The 18964-nt window shown below is 58.6% G+C and overlaps 1 protein-coding gene across 2 annotated transcripts in view; it reads left to right on the forward strand.

The window, feature by feature from the left end:
• LPIN1 (lipin 1) overlaps positions 1-18964 on the forward strand; it is a 110127-nt gene that overhangs the window by 87299 nt on the left and 3864 nt on the right. For both annotated transcript variants that reach the window (XM_036262754.1, XM_036262755.1), the window contains 7 exons: positions 149-228; positions 4579-4705; positions 5775-5923; positions 6347-6433; positions 13711-13863; positions 16373-16487; positions 17682-17785. In XM_036262754.1, the coding sequence (XP_036118647.1) occupies positions 149-228; positions 4579-4705; positions 5775-5923; positions 6347-6433; positions 13711-13863; positions 16373-16487; positions 17682-17785 (815 nt within the window). The remainder of the gene's footprint in view (positions 1-148; positions 229-4578; positions 4706-5774; positions 5924-6346; positions 6434-13710; positions 13864-16372; positions 16488-17681; positions 17786-18964) is intronic.

Here is an 18964-nt window from a genome sequence, read left to right on the forward strand (position 1 = left end):
GAGGGGCAGCAAGGACCTGCCTAGCCCCGGGGCTGTGCCGTTGGGGAAGGCGGTGGGCCCTGGTCTGGGCTCGGGGGAGCCATCGAGGGCCCCAGCGCTGTTCAGGTGCTTGTCTTGGTGCGCCCTGACTCTCCCTCTCCCTCTCCAGGAAAGTAAGCCAGAGCAGTGCCAGGCTGGCAAGAGCCACAGTACCGGGGAGCAGCCGTCCCAGCTCAGCACGGCCACCAGGTACAGTGCCCGCCCGTGGGGGTCGCAGCTCCTGTCCGTGTCCACGGTCACAGCTCAGGCCTGCCAGGTGCCTTAGCCCAGCGCTCAGCAAGCACCAGGGGCCTTGGACCCCGCTGGACCTGGGCGGCACACCTGGGTTCCAGCCCTGGCTCTGTCATCGGCTCAGTGACCTGGAGCAGTTGACTTCGTTTGGTTTCCCGCGAATCAGATGGAGACAGTCCTCCCTTAGATACCTGGTTTCCAGAGTCAGGCTTAGGTGACGCAGTGTAAGTGGAGCGCCTCTCCCGCTGGCATTAGCCCTCAGTGCACGTGGGCAGCAGTGGCAGTAACGAGGACACGATGGACAACGGCATTAACAGTGACACGAAACCACGGAGACTTGCCCTTCTCTGTACTTTAAATGCTCTCCCGGGACTTATGTTTGCACCTTTCTGGTCATTGCTGTGGCTTCAGCGAACTCGGCGTAGGAGACGTCAGATCTAGATGATACCGACCAATGGCGGTGGTGTTTTGTCTTCAGGTGCATCTCTGTGGGTTGGGGGGTGACTGCTCTGAGGGCAGTGCCGGCACCCCTGATGATCTGAAGCTACATGCTGACGTGCGTGAGCGGTGTGCCTCCCACAAACCCCTGGCCTGGGCTCGTTCTCTGGGAGGGGCTTCCACGCATGGGGGATGTGGCCACTTTCCTGAGGGGAATGATGAGCGCAGCCCTGAGTGGGGGGGGGGGGGGCGGGCGGAGGTGTGTTTCTGCACAGGCCAGACCGTGCCGCCCCCTGAAGGGATGGAGGCAGGAGACGAGCAGCCAGTGGAGTGTTCCCCAGGGTGCTGACTCCTGCGGGGAGGGGGAAGCGGGGACTGCCAACAGCAGGCCTCGGAGTGGGGGGCCTGGCGTGGGGGCCTGGAGGGGGGCGGGCCTGGCGTGGGGGCCTGGAGGCGTGGGGGCCTGTAGGGGGGCGGGCCTGGCGTGGGGGCCTGGAGGGGGGCGGGCCTGGTCTGAAATCCTGGCTTCGGGCAGACTCGGGCCAGGTCCGCAGGGGAACAATGTGTTGATGCCGAGAGCAGCCTGGGAGGCTAGTTGGTGCCAGGAGAGGCACACGAGAGAGCACACGAGAGGGCACACGAGAGGCACAGCCTGTCTGCCTGAAGCCGTTCAAACCAGCGCGTCAGCTGCACCAGACACGTCCTGCTCTCCTGGGATTCAGGATACTACTGTATCCGCCAGGAGTTTCCAGGCTTGAGAGCCAGCACACGCAGGACTTGGTCAGCCTTCTGTGTGGGATCCCTGGTGACCTCATCAGCCCCCGGTTCTCTGTCTGTGCAGTGGGGACAAGAATCAGCAGCATGGCCGGCCTGGACCGCACACCCCACACGCCACGCTGTGTGCCTGTGGCACCTGTGGGAGCCGTCAGGAGGGGCACACGTGCTCATCCTGACCTTGCAGCAGGGACGCCTGCTACCTGCAGCCCGTGATCTGCCAGTCTCAGGTCTAGAGAAGACGGGCCGCGGCTCCGAGAGGTCTCGGGGATGGACGATGATGCGGGTGCAGGGCCCGCACCCAGAGGACATGGCTCCCCCACTTTATTCTTCCCGGGCACGGAGGGCCCAGGAGGACGCTGGGCTGGCGGGTTTGCTCACTGCCAGGCAGTTGCAGTCAGTGCGGACAGAAGGCCTTTCTCACTTGCGCGGTCTGACTGCTCCCCGCTCTGAGGCGTGCGCCCCTCTTTATCGAACCTGAAACACGAAGAACGACTCTTGCGAAAAGGAATCGACATTTCGAAAAGTGATCAAGTTCTTTCTCGGAAATGTAAATCTTTGCATTTTCCTGGCATCTTAGACTTTTAGTCTCCTAATTAGACTCCTGCAGTTGACGCAGAGAGGTGTGGGAGTGCTTCCCTAATTGACAGGGTTGATTGACGGGACGGTCCCTGCAGTCTGGGAACTGAGCAAACAGCTTGTCACCATACACATCATTAAAGCCCATCTGAAGCGCTCGCTGTGCTAAGTGCTAACTCAGATGTTCGCAGCTACAGACTTTCGGGCGAGAGGAGCCCCCTTGTTTTGTTCTGTTGCTTCTTGCAGATGCTGTGAATCGAGCAACATTAACTGAGCCGCTGCGAGAGTGGGGGCGGGGGCGGGGGCGGGGCGGGATCCACATTGTTCCATGTGGGGTGGCAAGTCCACGAGGAGCGTGAACGTGGCCTCCGCCAGAACTGCAGCAGCCCCAGTGCAGCCTCCACTTTCATGCTCACGCGCTTCCCTCGGTCTGTGTCCCACGAGCACGGCGGCTGCACGCACCTGGGCCCCTTTTCAGAGCTGCCGGTGGAAGGGACGGCGAGTCTGCCTTGCCCACGCCCGGCCGGCAGAGGCTCACGCCGCTCTGTCCGGCCTCTGGTCCACGTTTGATCTCATTCACTCCAAACTGGATGGGACACAACTATCTCCGACTCAGAGGCCTGTGGCTTGTCCTCTCTGGTTCCTACTCAGCCGCTTGCCAGGCCCATTAGCTCCAGTGGTGTCCGTGTGTCTGAAGGCCCCTGGGTGGTCGCTCACAGGATCTGCAGGGAAGGACTCCTGTTGGAACGTGTGCTTCACAGAGGAGCCAGGAGGCCCAGGGATGAGTTCTCGGGTCGCGAGCCATGGCTGGGACGCCCATTGCCCAGTCCGGCTCTGTGCAGGCCGCTGCCTGCCTGCGTCCCAAGTTTGTTTGGTGAGTGGGATGCAGTTTGTTCCTCTGCGTGTGAAGAAAGCAGGGCTGAAGGAAAAGAGGGGTTTGTGCACCATAACAGCCTGAAGTGTGCGGGGTCCAAACCCGGCTTCTTTGATGCCAGTAGCTGCGCCACCTCCACGATGTTCGTGGACTCAGCCACGTGTGGCTTAGCCCTGCCACAGTCCATGCACCAGATTAGGTCACGGTCTTGGCCAAGTCTGCGACTCCAGCCCAGATGTTCTCTGCAACTCCTGAGCCCCCCGGTGCAGCGGCTCCACGGTGACCTGTGGTCTCCTGTCACGGCACTGGCCCTGCTGGGCCGAGACAGGGAGCCCCGGGAGCCGGCCCTGGGGGCCGAGACAGGGAGCCCTGGGAGCAGGTCCGGGTTACTTGCCGTGTGGACAGCGCCCCGCAAAGTGTGAATGGGTGTTGGCTGAATGAGCACTAATTGGCCAGCCTGAAGCCCACGGTGCTCTCCTGGGGCTCCGGGGCAGTGCTTAGGGAGGGCTGCTTGCATGAGAGGCGGCAGGAATAACGCAGGGGCACTGGGAGTGGCCCCTCACGTCTCCCGCGGGGCGGTCTTGGGTTGTGAGCACTGCTTGGGGAGCCAGCACGTGGAGTGAGAGAGCAGTTTGCACAGGATGTCCCTGATCACGTCCAGTAGGGGGCAGCAGAAGGCATGAGGACGGGGACATTAGCACCGAGGGCAGGAGCTTATGGAGATAAAAAGATAGGATGAGGCTGCGTGTGGCTAAGCCTTGCCCACAGGGTGTGGGCGAAGCTTTGCAGGAAGGGGTGCACCCCAGGAGGCGGGATGAGCCCACTTGGGGGCCACTCTGCCTTTTCCATTTACCCTAACAAACATGTATTAAGCACTCTGTGTAGCATTAAGACATTTTTAAAGATAATGGTCCTGGGAAGCAGGCTTAGACTGCTGGGTTGGGGATTAAAAATCCACAGCAGGATTTTAGTCTAGGGAACAACTAATTACTGATATGCTTTGCATGAGCTATTTAAAGACCATGCACCTGCTTCCCTTCTGCACCTCCCAGGCCCAGCCCCCAAAAAACGGGAAAGTCTGGAAGAGCTGGGACCTCGGCCGGTGGGTTCTGTGCAGGCAGACCTGGGCAGCCCCCGCTAACAGGACTGCCTGCTCGGAGACTCGGGGAGGGTGGGGAGCCTTCCTTGTCTTCACTGGCATCCCCTGGTGAGCCCTGAAGTGTCTGATTATTTGGAGTAGGGGTGTGGAGAGGTAGAAGCAGGGAGCCGACGGGCTGGGCACGTAGACATTCTGACGTCTGGGGCCTGTCCCGCAGCCTCAGATGGGGAGGAGGAGAGAATATGAGTGCCCTTCTCATCGAGGGGGAATCCAACCCCACTCACCAGGAAGAGAGCCTCTTGGTTTTTAGTGGAGTGACGATAGCTGGTAAACAAGGAAATGACCGCGGAGAGGCGGGCCCAGTGAGTAACGCAAGAGCGTGTGAATGGGCGTTCCGTGAGACTCACTGATGAACTGCAAATGGCCACCCGAGGCCCAGAGCTCAGGAGAGACCCGACCGACTCAGCATCGATCCTGGCCTAATGCATTTTTAATGGCTGCCCAGATGCATGTCCTAATTGGCGATTACATCACTGTATTCCAGGATAAAGCATGAGTCATCTTCCAGCGACGAAGAGCGTGCTGCTGCCAGGCCGCCCAGTACCGGCCACCTCCCTCTGCTGTCCAACGTTGGCTACAAGAAGACCCTGCGGCTCACCTCCGAGCAGCTGGTGAGCGTCCTGTTCTCCCCCGGCCTGCTTGCGGGCACCGGCCAGGGCGGCCACCTGGCCTTGTGCGTGATGGTCTGGTTTCCCTCGACTCTCGGGCTCCCACTTGTACTTCCTGGCACCTTGGTCCCCCAGAGGTCCTGCTGCCCTTGGCGTACCCCGTGTTTCCCAGCCACGCGCCTCATGTCACGTCCCCTTTGTCCTCTCTGACTCAGCCCCGGAGGTTCTGCTTCCAAGTACGTATCACAGGAGGCACCCGGTGCAGCTAGCTTATCCTGAGGTTAAATGACTGGTGGACCCAAACCGGGTGTTTCCATTTGGGGAGATGTTCGCCAATTCAAACTGTCTTCTGAGTGGGGGAAATCCAGCACCTGTGATGGGGTTTAGGCATTTCGGGGGCAGGTCCCGTGACGCCCTCTCCTGCTCTGGTGCACACCCGTTTGGATCAGGCCCTTTTTCCCTGGGACCTAGTTCCTGTGAGCAGCAGTGCGCAGGGTCCCAGCCTTAGGGGACACGGTGTTTGATGAGGAAAGAGAATGGACAGGCCCCCACCCCGTGTGACACCACCAGGGCAGCCTGCGGCCCCTGTGCAGCTGCGGGAGCTGACCTGCTGTGACCGCCTGCCCGGCTGCCGCTTCTGAACGCTCTGCCCGGTGACAGACGCCGGTGCCACACAAAAGCGGAAAAACGTAGGGAGCTGTGGCCCCACCCGTGGCTTCGTGCTCTCCCCGCGTGGCTGTGCAGTACGACCGCCTCTGAACCCGACTCAGCTGGCACAGCCCGAGAGCTAGAAATGTCGCCCTCCGGTGGCTCTCGTCCAGAAATGCCGGGTCAGGTTGGCGCCAGCCTGGGAAGCGGGAGGCCTGTGCGCGAGGTGCGCGAGCTGCATTCTGAGGTCCGCGAGGAGAGGGGCTCAGGTCACCCAGATCCTGGAAGGACCCCCATCTAGAAGCAGGAACTGCTCAGTGGCCGAGGGCAGTGATTCGAAAACAGTCCTCACCCTGCTTCTCGTGAAACAGGCACCAGAGCTCGGCCTGGTCTTCCCCTCAGGAGGACACGTTGTGTTTTTCAGAAAAGCCTGAAGCTGAAGAATGGCCCCAACGACGTCGTTTTCAGCGTCACCACCCAGTACCAAGGCACCTGTCGCTGTGAAGGCACCATCTATCTGTGGAACTGGGACGACAAAGTGATCATTTCTGACATTGACGGAACCATCACTCGGTGGGTGCAGCTGACTCTGGGCCCTGGGAGGGTTGACCTTCCTCCTGACCCCTTGGCCTGGAGCCACCTCTTCAGCCCCCTACTGGGGCCACTATTTGGGGGCTGTGCGGGGGTGCTGCGTGCGGAGTCCTCGCTGCCTGGGTCCGCAGCTGCCTCCGGGCCTGCCGGCTGTTTCCACCTGGGCTGTCGGCGCCTCCCCTGGGTCATGTGGACGCTTCCGGAGCGTGCCTTTCTGTGTGGCCTTCCCGTGGTGGTTTAGCCAGATCAAGGACCTGATATGTATCACGTGATCACTAGTTCTGGCCTGTGAGGTGGGGTCCTCCCGGCAGTTCCCATGAGACGTGTGTGCTGCTTGCACTGGAACGGAAGTTCCCCCTTTCCGAAGCTCTGTGTGTTGTTTTTCTCATTTCTGCCCTCCTTTAGATCAGATACCCTCGGCCACATTTTGCCCACACTCGGGAAGGACTGGACCCACCAGGGCATCGCCAAGCTGTACCACAAAGTGAGCCAGTAAGTGCGGCGCGTACCCGCCCGGGCTGAGCTCGGGCGCCGACTGCCGGGCACCCTCTGAGGGTGCCCCAGCCTGGGCGTCAGCAGGGTGGCCGAGGGAATCCTGAGTGCAGTGGGACACGGGAAAGGACGTGGCTAGTGAGTCCACACTGGGGGAGCGAGAAGGCAGCGGCTTTGGGGGCAGGAAGTCAGAGTGAGGGACAACCGGTCTGATACACGCCAAGGTGAGTGCACGCCAGGATCCCGGGTCAGAGAGGGGTCCTGTCCCTTCCCTTAAACCTCAGGAGTTCTGAAAGGCAAGGAGAAGCATTTCTGTTTTTAGATGAGTGAAATATGCTCAGTGTTCAAGCAATTTGTTCAGGTCCTGTAGCTGCTAACAGGCAGAGCTCATCCAAAACCCGGTCAGCCCACGTCGAGGCCATTGCGTCTGCGCTAGTGCGTCTCCAGGGCTCAGAGCCAGTCGGGGGCCCCTACCCTTCCTGGCATCGAGTCGGCTCTCTCCATCCACCTCCGTGTCGCGGGGGAGAAGCCTCGGCCCCCAGTGCACCCTCCTCCCCAGCCAGCGAGAGCAGGGGGAGCCCGAGGCTGGCTCAGGACAGCCCCCCCTTCGCACGCGAGGAGGTCACAGTTCCCGAATGTCAGGGCTGGAACCAGGCCCGCCATTCGGACCCTGCCGTGCTCACCTCTGGCCCGTGGCGGAGGGGGGCGTGGGCCCCCGGTGTTGTTTAGCCCTCTGAGCGCAGAAGATGAAGGGTGCCCCGTCCTGCACCTTGCTCACGGAGTGCCCGCCGTGTCAGGTGCGCGGCCGCCTGGGCCCTGCGCTCCAGTGGGGGTGGGGGGTTGGGAGGGGAACCTTAAGTTCTGCAGGGACCCAAACTTCTGATTGCTCAGCTGCCCAGATCAGTGACTTGACCTTACCTTTCTATACAAATGTACCAAAGTAATACATGCGTCTAAAAAAAAGAGAGAGAGAAATAAGAAAAACTAGAGAAATTTAAAAGTACACAGGTTGTTCCTTCCTCCCTACTCTAGTGCCAAGCTAACCTGCTCCCTACAGCGGAGCTACTGTGAGCAGTTTGGTTCTGCTTGCTGGCCGTACCTGAAATCCCTTTGCACACCTCCCTGTCCAGCACACACATGCTGTCCGTGCGGAAGGACACGTCCTTCTACTTCATGACCTCTCCCCCGCCGCAGGCAGTCCTGCGGGTCAGCCGGCCTGCTGGTGCTGTGGACGTGGTCGGCACGTCCCCGTGTCTTGTTCCCAGCAGTGACGGAATAAGCGTTATTACGTGTGATGAGCACACGAACGAGGGGAGACGGCACGTGCTGAGGCGGGGCTGCTGGTGAGGAGCTTCCCCAAAGCAGATTGCTGGTCAGAGGCCGAGCACACGTGAAGGTCTGATCAGTGTCGCCCGTGGCCCCCGCAGCTCCCGTGACCTGCGCTCTGGCAGACCTGTGTGCGCCGACCCCTCCCACAGCCTCGACACCAGCCGACCTTCTGATTCGAAGGATCAATCAACTGCTTTTCCAGTGACTTGCGTGACACTGGAAATTGCATCTAGTTCGTTTTGAAAGAAACCATCCTGGGTCAGGATGCTGAGTAGTTCACAGCTTGGTTCAGTTTGGCTTTTTTTGGAACATAAATCTATTCCTGTCTTTAATGTTTAAAAAAAGAAAGGCACAGTTGCATGTTTCCTTGGGGGGGAGTATCTTGATTTGTGTCTCTTGGATATTCCCAGGAAAGATACCATCTTGAGAAATAAAAGTTGTGTAGCTTGCCCTGGCCGGTTTGGCTCAGCGGTTAGAGCGTCGGCCTGTGGTCCAGAGAGACCCGGGTTCGGTTCCCGCTAAGGGCATGTACCTCGGTTGCAGTTTGTCCCCGGCCCTGGTTGGTTGTGCGGGTGGCAGCCACTCGATGTGTCCCTTTCACATCGATGTTTCTCTTTCTCTCTCCCTCCCACTCTATCTGTACAAAAAATGAAAAATGTCCTCGGGTGAGGATTAAAAAAAAAAAAAGTTGTGTAGCTTACCAAAGAGCACCCAGTCTTCCTTTCTCTGATCAATGGACTTAGCACGAGTGAGCTCTGTTGGTAAGGATCTGAGGACAGTACAGAAGACTTCTTGTGCTTTTGTTGTGGTTGAGAGGAAGGAGGTTGGCATTTATTTGATCACTGAGTTAGATAAGTGTTCTCGGAGGCTCCCAGACACTCAGACCAGTGATGTCCAGGGCTCCCGGAGTACCGGCTCTGACGCAGCTTGGCCGTGGCCTGTAGGGGCCCCACAGAGCACCTCTGGGAGGAGTCCAGCTCTGGCATGACTTTGGAAACCCAGCCGTTCCGGCCCCACCCTCTGCGCGGTCCTTACTTTCTGCTGCTTCTTCCCAGGCCTCCTGCCTCATCCAGGCTGATGGCGCCCCCACTCCCTGTCCACCCGCCTTTGCCCATGCGACAGCCGCTGCTTGGCCTTGGCCTCTGCTTGTTGCCTCTCAACATCTTTGCCAGCTTGTGATGTTCCACGCAGACCCCGGTCCTCATGCAGACCCCGGTCCTCACGCAGACCCCGGTCCTCACGCAGCCTCTCCAAGCCAGAACCTGTGACCCCAGGCAGCTCTTATCTCTTCCTCCTCGGGTCAGCCGACCTCTTTGTTGACACCCCAGGGCTCGGCCGGGCGTGGTGGCCCGGATCCCAGCACCGAGTCCTAGCCCAGGCCGGACGTGGCGCGAGGCTTCCGTCCTGGCTTGCAGGCCGTGTCCGCCAAGGTCTTAGGCGGCACCGCTGGGAGAAGCCCCGGGACTCGGCCTGTGAAGGCCACAGCCCCTCCTGTGAACGAGCCAGGTGGTTTCCTCCGTCAGGTTTGTGATCAGCGGAGACGTGCCTGGGGAGAAGCGTGCAGAGGCCAGGAGAAGCTGCCTTGGAGTCAGGGGTCACTCACTGTTCCTCTGTCCTGACGCTGCTTCCCTTGCCTTCGGTCCCTCTTCAGTTTCCTCACCGCAGGTCTGTCTGGTGGGACCCAGCCTGGAGACGTTGTCTGATTATTACTTGTTTATGGAGAAGGTGTAAAGCTTCCTTGGTTATTGAGTAAAAAGAACATAGTAGATACAGATGGAAGACATTTGAAACTCCCTCAAACTCCAATCTATTCGTTAAGGACAGTCAGGAGGGACATTTCCTACAACATCTAGGTCATTGAGCCAGTGGGTCTTTTGGGGGCTAAATTTGGACAATAATTGCTCGGATTTTCCACCTTACTCAATACATATTTCTAATATTCATGCAATCAGAAGTCAGCAGGAAGCCAGCCACTGTCTCCATCGATAGATGAGCCCATCTGGGGCCTGAGGTGTGAACTCTCCGCAGCCGGGACGCTGGACACAGGAAATACTGTTGGTGGCTCCTCAGGCTCTTCCTTCTGTGCCCTGCGGCCGTCCTTCTCCTCCGCCCCGAAGGTCACTCAGTCGGCACAGAGAGGAGGGCGCCGGGCCGCCCCAGCTGGTTCTTGGCTCTGAAATAGGACGTTAGGCTGGGCGGTCCCCGAGGTAGGCCACTGCTGGCCCGGAACAGTCCGCAGGGTTGTGGCTGACGTCACAGGTGCACGGGTTGGCAGCTGGGCATGGCTTTCCCAGCCGCGCGGGTCAGACCCCCACGATTCAGCGGTGTCTCCAGCCCGGAGCACCGGAGCTGTCCTCGGTGCTGAGCGCCTGGCCCTTCAGAGGCTGTGCCCACGTCAGAACAGGCAGTGGCACCCCGGAACAGGGCACTGGGGTGCGATGAGAAGTCAGAGTTTGTAGCCATGCGAGAAGCAGACGTTGATTCTGATCAGAGGGACGAGGGGTTGGAGGCGCGTCCGTGGCGGTGCCCCTGAGCGGAACCTTATTGGATGAGGAGGGTTTTGAGAAGGACCGCGCGGCACAGGTGCAAAGGGGGGAGAGGAGGGGCTGAGACACGAGCAAGAGTGGGGGGCCAGGAAGGCAGGTGCTGGCACAGGCTGGGGCGGGCGCTAGTGCACTGGGCAAGCTGCCTGGCACCAGAGGGCCTTGAGGCCCCGCCACGGGGAGCGCCTTCCTCTAGGGCTGCAGCTGGGCGCTGAGGGCCCTTTCTCCCTGCAGTGCTCAGCTGAGCACGAGGGGCCCCCCAGCAGTGTCTGCAGGCTTTGGCTGTCACAGCTGGGCATGCCCCTGGCACCTTGTGGGTGCAGAGCAGTACTGCCAAGTACCCTGCAGTGCAGCATTGTGTGCCCCCCGCCAGCAATTACACGTGTGGCTGCCCAAAATATCAGTAGTTGAGAAACTCCAATGTAGAAGCTTGTCTTGGGCAACATTCCCAAACCTAATCTTTCCAAGCTGCTTGGGCGGCTCTCTGGGCGTTTCGGAGGGATGCAGAGACCGGGACAGGAGAAGCTCCCTGCCCCAAGCCTGGACGGACATGGAAAGCTCTTCCCTCCGGGGTCCCCCCGAGCCCCGCCCCAGCTGCCGAGACCCCCGGTCAGTGCTGTCCACGGGCGCTGGCTGCACCTTGTTCTCTGTGACGCTCCGGCGGGTGCGTCCTGCCCGCCCCGGGGTCCCTGTGCCCAGCGCTCTGTCACGTGTCCAGTTTACGTCATGACTTTCTCGGCACTCTCTGTCCCAGCAGAGGAGCTGGCCGTCCTGAGCGAGGGGTCTTACCCGAGGGGCACCCTGGAGCATCAGCTTTGGTGACATGGTGCCCCCTGAGCGTTGCGAGGAGCACTTGGCATTTCCGACAGCTCATGGGGCGAAGGCTCCGGAAAGGTCACCCCTGCTGCCACCCACAGGGTGTCCCCCTGGAGCTGACTTCCAGCTGAGTTTAGTGATGGCCTTGGAAGGAAAACACTTGTGAGTCGAGAGCAGCGTGGGAGCGTGATCAAACCGTGAAATGTGTTTGAAAAGCGAGTTTTGAGTAAAATCAGCATCGCAGACCCCTGCAGGTGGCAGCGCTTAGGGCTTGATGTGAAGAGCTAGATGCAGAAACAGTGATTGTTTTAAAGAAAGATTGCATTAAGTAGACAGCTAAAACACAAAGATGTTCAATTAGAAAGATTGCTTGATGTTCAGATGCGTCCCTGTTTTCCAAACAAGCTGAGATTTCTAGATTCTCTTTGTCTTAAAACGTTCCTGTTTCCTGTTTTCAAGGACATGTTATTAAACCATCTAGAGACGAGTCCTTCCAAGCATGTGGGTTCATGGGGGGATTGGAGGTCGGATGGGAGGTGCTAGTTTGTACTGGCTCAGCCAGCAGATATTTACCAGTGTCTCCTACATGCCAAGCAAGCCCTGTTCTGGGCACAGGGGTTACAGCCAGGAATGAGACGCAGTCCCACCCTCAGGGAGTGTGGATTAGAGACTGCACACGGGACTGTAACGTCCCATCAGTGATCAGTGACATGGGGACAAACAGCAAGGGTTGGCTCCTGGGGTGAGGGGCAGGGAGGGTGTGCTTTGTGTTTTATTAAATAGAGGGAGCAGGGAAGGGCCCTCTGAGGGGTGCTGTCTGAGCGGAGACCTGGACGAGGTGGGGAGGAAGTGAGCCCTGGGCCCTGGGGGACAGTGTCAGGCGGCAGGAGCAGCACCTGCTGGCCCAGTGCCGGAGCGGGGACCGCACCTGTGGGGACCAGGGAGCAAGTGGGTGGCAGAGAGGCTGGGGCCAGCTCTTTGTGGCCTTGTGGGTGTGTTCATGGCAAAACCACGAGATTACGTTTGGGGGAGAGGGCAAGATTCTGGAGAGTTTGGAGCACGATCGGGTGAGATTTGTTGTCTTTCTGTGGTGGGCTTGCTGGGCAGGGAGACGGTCCAGGCTGCGGCAGGGGTGCAGGCAGGGCTCCCCACCAGGCTGCCCGCTCAGACGCCGCTTGTGAACAGCTGGTGCCCAGACGACTCGGCTGTAAATCGGGGGTTCCCACAACCCCTCCTCAGGTTGAACAGTTTGCTAGGATGGCTCACAGAACTCAGGGAAACACATTTACTAGTTTATTATGAAGGTACAGATGACCAGCCATATGAAGTGCATAGGGTGAGACCAGGAGGGGTGCCCGAGGAGCTGGGGTGCGCCCCCTCCGCACGGGGGTGCGTCGAGGAGCTGGACTCTGAGCCCCTTGGTTGGGGTTTTATGGAGGCTTCACCACTCAGGCAGGATGGGTGAGATCAGCCTCCCTCCGCAGAATGGGGGGGTGGGGCCGAAGTCCCAACCCCCTAATCACAGGGTTGGTTCCTCTGGCAACCAGCCTCTGTCCTCCGCAGGCACCTCATTAGCATAAGCTCAGGATGGATGGAAGGGCTTCCTGTGGATAAGGAGAGAGACCCCTCTTGCTCCCTCACGTGGGGAATTCCAAGGCTTTTAGAAGCTCTGCCAGCAACCAGGAATGAAGACCAAGTATATATTTATGATATCACAGCATCACAAGTATTTGCCGCTGCCTCCGTTTAGATGTGGCAGTAAAGCCACGGATGTGGGTGAGGTCCCCTGGGGTGGGAGGGGTGGTGAGAAGAAACCAGGCCGGAACTTAGAGTCTCGGCGATTGGGAAGAAGTGGCCAGTGAGGAGGAGTGAACGGGATTGTGGGGTCCCGGAGGCCGAGGGAGGGAGGCTTCCAGGAAGCTGCTCGTGGGAGGACCAGGTCATGATGCCTGGGTTCGGCAAAGTGGCGTCACAGGTGACCTTGGCGGGGCGTGCGTCCGGGGAGCGAGGGCAGGTCAGAGGCTGGGCTCTGGCAGAACTGCTGCAGGGGGCCGGAGACGGAAGTCAGCCGGGAGGGGTGAGCTGAAGGCGGGTGTTTGGTGGTGGTTTGGGCTTGGTTTGTTCTTAGGCCGAGACGAGAGGTGTGAGCGTATTTATGTGCAGGAATTACCCAGTGCAGAGGGGTTGGGCTCGGAGCTGGAGTCAGGTCTGTGGAGCGGCAGGTGGCGGTGGGGCGTGTGCACAGGTGGCCGGTGGCCCTTGGTCAGTTGCGGGACCGAGAGTCTGAGCCGTGCAGGTGCAGGCAGGCTGGCCAGTTGGATGCATGGACCTGAGTGTCCCTAGCCGTGAGCATGGAAGAACACCCACTGAAGATGTTCCCTGAGGCTTAAAGGGTGGGCGTGGGTGGGGGTGGGGGTGGGGGTTGTGAACACGCTCAGGAAATGGCAGCGAATGCCCTCCTGATCAGATTTTGTAGGACCTGGCCTTTCACTCGTGAGGGAGCTTGCCGCTCACGGAACACGGATCGGGTCTGTGGGTGCTGGAGTTTCCCTGCGGTGCCACTGAAGGTGCCCGTTCTGTCTCTTCCAGAAACGGGTACAAGTTTCTCTACTGCTCCGCGCGCGCCATCGGGATGGCGGACATGACGAGGGGCTACCTGCACTGGGTCAACGAGAGGGGCACCGTGCTGCCGCAGGGGCCCCTGCTGCTGAGCCCCAGCAGCCTCTTCTCCGCCTTGCACAGGTAGGCCGCCTGAACCCCCAGCCCCCCGCCCGCTCCCTCCCTGAGGCTGGGCGAGAGGAGCTGCCACCACCCCGCGGCCGTCGTGGCACGTGGATCACAGTCGCCGGGGACGTCTGGTGAGAAGCTTCGTCGTGACTGTGCCGCAGCTGAGGACCAGGTTCGCCGCGGCGGTTTCTGACCACGTCAGGTGGTCGGGCCTTGCCGATCCCTCCTGGTGCCTCAGTGCCTGTCCCAGCACAGCTCGTGCCGCGAGGGTGGTTTCCCTCCGTGGGCAGTGACGCCGCCCCGAACCGTGCCCGTTCTGGGAGAAAGCGAGGCGAGCCTGAGGGTGCCACAGTGTGTGTCAAGGCCCGAGCGCGGTCACACCTGTGGATCCCAGGGAAATGCAGAGGTTTTAATGAAATGTCCCGAGTCGAGTTGACAGTTGGCGACGAGCTGCCACCAGCGAATGCGAGGCTGAGGCTTCGTGAGGAAAGGGGAGAGCTGACGTTCTGCTCTGACCTCCTCCCACCATCAATAACGTGATGTGACCCTTTTCAGCGTTTCCTTATTTAAATAGCCTTGTCCAAGAGAGACTGGCTTTTCCTCGTGAGGAATTATTAACAAGAGAAACCCAACCCTCACAACTTGTACTTTCTCTCGGGAGCTGGAGGTGCTCCTGGTGGCCCCCGCATGACCCCGACAGGGCTGGGGACCGAACTGCAACTGAGGTACGTGACCTTGACTGGAATCGAACCCACAACTCTTTGTTCTGTGGTCAGTGCTCCAACCGTTGAGCCAAACCAGCCAGGCCCCTTGGTTCTGTAAATAGCTCTGTCACGTAGATTGTGTTCTAACCAGTCTGCTCAGTTGTGCACACCTGTGGGCTTCACGGAAACAAGTCATGTTCTCCCGGAGCATTGTGTTCCCGGGATTGTCGGTGTCGCTGTAACCCACTCACCTTCCCTCTGTGCAGTGTCCTCGGTGACTCCACTGCACTGTCGATGGTGCCCGAGTCCTTCCCAGTGCTCTGCCGCCGGGAGCAGCGCCCCTGCGTGTCCTCTGGGGGCGCACCCAGAACTAAATGCTGGGCCGCGGTGCACGCACCGGCCTCCGTGGGCTTCACACTGTTTTCCGACAGCAGTGTGGGCGTGCGCACTGGCCGTACTTGCCAGCACTCAGCTCTGTGCGCTGTGGGCCGGGCGGGACATGTCTCAGTTCATGTTTATGGGCCACTTGGGCTTGATCTGCGAGGTGGCTGCTCAGTCTTTCCTCCATTTCCGTTCTGACTTGTCGGCTGTCGCGGATCCCTGGCCGGCTGTGGCGAGGGGCGCCGCGGCCCTCCCCAGTGTGTGCTGTCTGTGCACACGTTCTCGCTCTCATGGGTCGACATTCCACTTCCACCGTAGTCTGCTTTCTTGTGCGTAAGAAAGCCTTCCCTGGCCTGTGCGCATAAAGTCGGTCTCCTGTCTTCTATCTGGATACAGCATACATGTCGCTTTCCACACAGCGGTCTATAATGGAGCACGGGTTGTTCTTTGAATCCTCACCCGAGGGTATTTTCATTTATCTTCAGACAGAGTGGGAGGGGGAGAGAGAGAGTGGAACATTGATGTGAGAGAGACACATCGATTGGTTTCCACCCGCATGACCCCAACTGGGGCCGGGGACAAACCGCAACTGAGACATGTGCCCTTGGATTCGAACCCAGGACTCCTTGGTCCACAGGCCCAATGCTCTAACTGCTGAGCCAAACCGGTCAGGGCAGGAATTGATTTCTGTATGTAATGTCCAGAAAGGGTTCATTTTCCCTCCCCTTCCCCCTTCCCCCCTTCTTTCTTTTCCTCCTTAATAGAGATAGTCTGTTGTCCCAGGACCACTTCCCAAAAGACTGCCCTTCCTCCTGATTTGAACTGTCACTGTGGTCAAACATCAAGTGTCCTTAAGTGTGTGTCTCTGCTGTGGGTCTTTGCTCTCCTGTGTAGAATAGTCATGTTCCATGAAAACACAGACAGGGTCCCATTGGGCGTTTGACTGAAATTACAATGAGCCTATTGATGGGTCCATTTCGGGAGAAGACTCTTTATAACGAACCTCCAAGTCAGCCATTGGCTACATTTCTTCATTTATGTAGGTCTTTCCTGATGTCGTTCAGTGAAGTGCTTAACGTAGTTAGGGTTTTCGCGCTGCCTTCACAGAGGAGATGGGCTCCCACTGGCTCCCACTTTCCCCCTTAGCTGCCGAGTTTGAGGTTGTGTTGGCCTCACGGACAGGTTGGCAGATGTTCTCTTGTTTCTGTTGCTTGCATGACTGGCAGAAGTCTCTGGTGAAGCCCGTGTCCCTGGCGTTTTCTTTGGCGGAGACTTGGAAGTAGGGGTCCCCTCTCTGTCTAGTGCTTTCCCAGGGGAGCTGGACCGACTGGCACCGGTTGCCTCTGAAGGTCAGTGCTCACATCGCCGCAGTTAAAGATGGCGATGCTGCTGAAGCGATGCTCTCGTGCTGACCCTTATTTATTTGTTGGTTTTCACAGGGAAGTGATTGAAAAGAAGCCAGAAAAGTTTAAAGTCCAGTGCTTGACAGACATCAAAAACCTGTTTTTCCCAAACACAGAACCCTTCTATGCTGCTTTCGGGAACCGGCCTGCGGTAAGTAGTGGACGGGCACCTGGACGGTCCGGAGCCCTGCCTGTGGGCCGTGTGCGCCGTCGGCCTCCCTCTGAGGGCGGGGACCACACCCTGTCCTGGCTCCAGTTTTCTTTGCAGGTTGGCCGGCGAGTTTCAGTGTGAAGCAGACACGTGGGACTAGGAACCTTAAGTTCCGAATCACCTGCCGAATTAGTCAGACGACACTGAGTGGGAACACAGCCAGGCCCAGCGCAGTGGGGTTCAGCATCGCAGGTGTTAAGGGCACAGCGGTCCCTGCTTGTCTGCGGTTTTGCCTTCCACAGTTTCAGTTACTCGTGATCAAGCGCAGTCTGAAAATATTGAGTGGAAAAGTACAGAAATAAACATTTCATAAGTTTTGACTTGCTCACCCTCTGAGCGGTGTGATAAAATCTCAACAGGCCCGCTCCGTCCCGCCCAGGGCGGCATCCCTTTGTCCAGGGCGGCCACACTGTGACGCGCCCCGCCTGTTACGTAGGCACTTAGCGGCCGCCGGGTTGTCAGGTCACCTTGCGCTGCCGTGGTGCCCAGGCCGCCCTCTGCACTGAGCTGGGCCACATTCGCGTAGCTTTATACGTTGTTAGGATGCAACAGTGTATCGTTATCATTGTTCTGTTGTTACTGGTTATTGTTGTTAATCTCTTGCTGTGCCTAGTTTATAAATGGAACTTAACCGAAGATACATATAGGAAAAGACATAGTATGGAGGGCGCGGAGCCACCCGCGGTTTCAGGTGTCCACTGGGGTCCTGTGACGTCCTCTGCGGATTGGGGACCACTGTGTTGTTTCACGTGGTGAAAGACACTGCGGGATTGAGTGTCCACTGCCCCCATTTGCTGGAAAGTCCAGCGCAATGGAGGAGAGTTGGGCAACAGCTTCCCAGTAAGAAAATTCTCCTAATTTTTAAACCCATGCCCAAGAAAGTGGGTCAGAGAATAACCTTAGGGAACATGGGGCCTCAGGGGCGTGCTGGGTGGTCCCCTCCTGAACCCCCTGCACAGATGAGCAGACGGCCCAGGGGCACAGCTGGCGGGACAGTTCGCGCCAGATGCTCTTCCTCGGCCGAGCTGCAAGTGTGGTTCTGGTTAAGGAGCGTTTCGTAACATTGCGTAAAATCTGAAATGTCGTGTGTTTGTGTTTACGACGGGCCCTCTTTCTTCACACTTCACCAAACAGGACGTGTACTCGTACAAGCAAGTCGGGGTGTCTCTGAACAGAATATTCACGGTCAACCCCAAAGGAGAGCTGGTGCAGGAGCACGCCAAAACCAACATCTCCTCGTGAGTACCGCTCCGGCGCCCTCCCGCCGCCGGCTCCCGGGGGCCTTTTCCTCGACTGGGGGTCTTGGGGTTCTTGGTTGCCTGTATTTTAATCTTTAATTCCTACAAGGAAAATGTGTTTTAAATCCTTGTATTTTGTTCAAAACGTAATGTTTGCACAATCTGCATTAAACCAGATCCCCTCTGGGTGGAACATGTAAACTAGCGGCTGTGTTCTGCTCCAGAGTGGAACCGAATGAATTTGAAAACGAGTGGTTTTGATTTGCCAAGTTTGGGTTCGAGGCTGAGAACACGAATTAGAAAGGTAACCAGACTGAAATGTCACATAGGCCACATTTAAGGCGGGGAAGTATGTATCCCTTTGCATTCTGGCCTGCAACAGTCTTCTCACCAGAAACACCGCGTAATGGTCAGAACCCCTCCCGCCGTCTGGTCACAGCCCGTTGCCTGGAGGCAGGGGCTGGACTGGGCGGCTGGAATGAGGCACCTGATTGGCTGGAATCTCAGGACTTGGCCGTGTCCCACTTTGGGTTCCTAACTTCTCCGAAGGGAGGGCATTTGCTCATCCTGTGAGTTGGGAGCTTTGCCCTCTGGGTGACATCAGGCAGACAGGTGTCACCCTGCCTCATCTGTTTCCGAGGCTGCCCCTCCTTTGGCCTGGTCAGTGCAGGCCCGGGTATTAGCCTCTGGCCTGAGTGACCCCAAGGGGCCTGCTGGAGCCCCCCCCCCCCCCCGGTGGAGGAGTCGGAACGGGTGAGTCTGGGTCTTCTCAGGTGCCTCCTGTGGCTTTCGGTCGGCCACAGACCTAGGTTTTCCCAGAGCACATTTTCACTTTCGAGAGCTGGCGTCCACCCAGCTCAGCACTGCGGTTCCTGAGCCACAGGGGGACTGACCCGCTCTCCGTCCCCTGGCAGCCTCCCTCCCTGGCCACTGCCACCCTGATGACGTCCCAGCCCCTCCCCACTGCTCCCCGCCCACCACGTTCCCACGTGACAGGGCTCCCTGAGTTTGGAGAAGATCTAGTGGGTTTTTGTTTAGGGTCAGAAAGAACTCTCCGCTGAAGGGACACTGCCCAGAGATGACATGTTGCTGCCAGGCAGCGGCTGAGTGGCAGGTCTTGTTCCAGGGCCTGCAAAGAGGATTCCAGGTCTGCAAGGGTTTGCCCAGGCAGCCCCGAGG

The sequence above is a fragment of the Molossus molossus genome, unplaced genomic scaffold, assembly GCF_014108415.1.
Source record: "Molossus molossus isolate mMolMol1 unplaced genomic scaffold, mMolMol1.p scaffold_m16_p_15, whole genome shotgun sequence".
NCBI classification, from domain to species: Eukaryota; Metazoa; Chordata; class Mammalia; order Chiroptera; family Molossidae; genus Molossus; species Molossus molossus.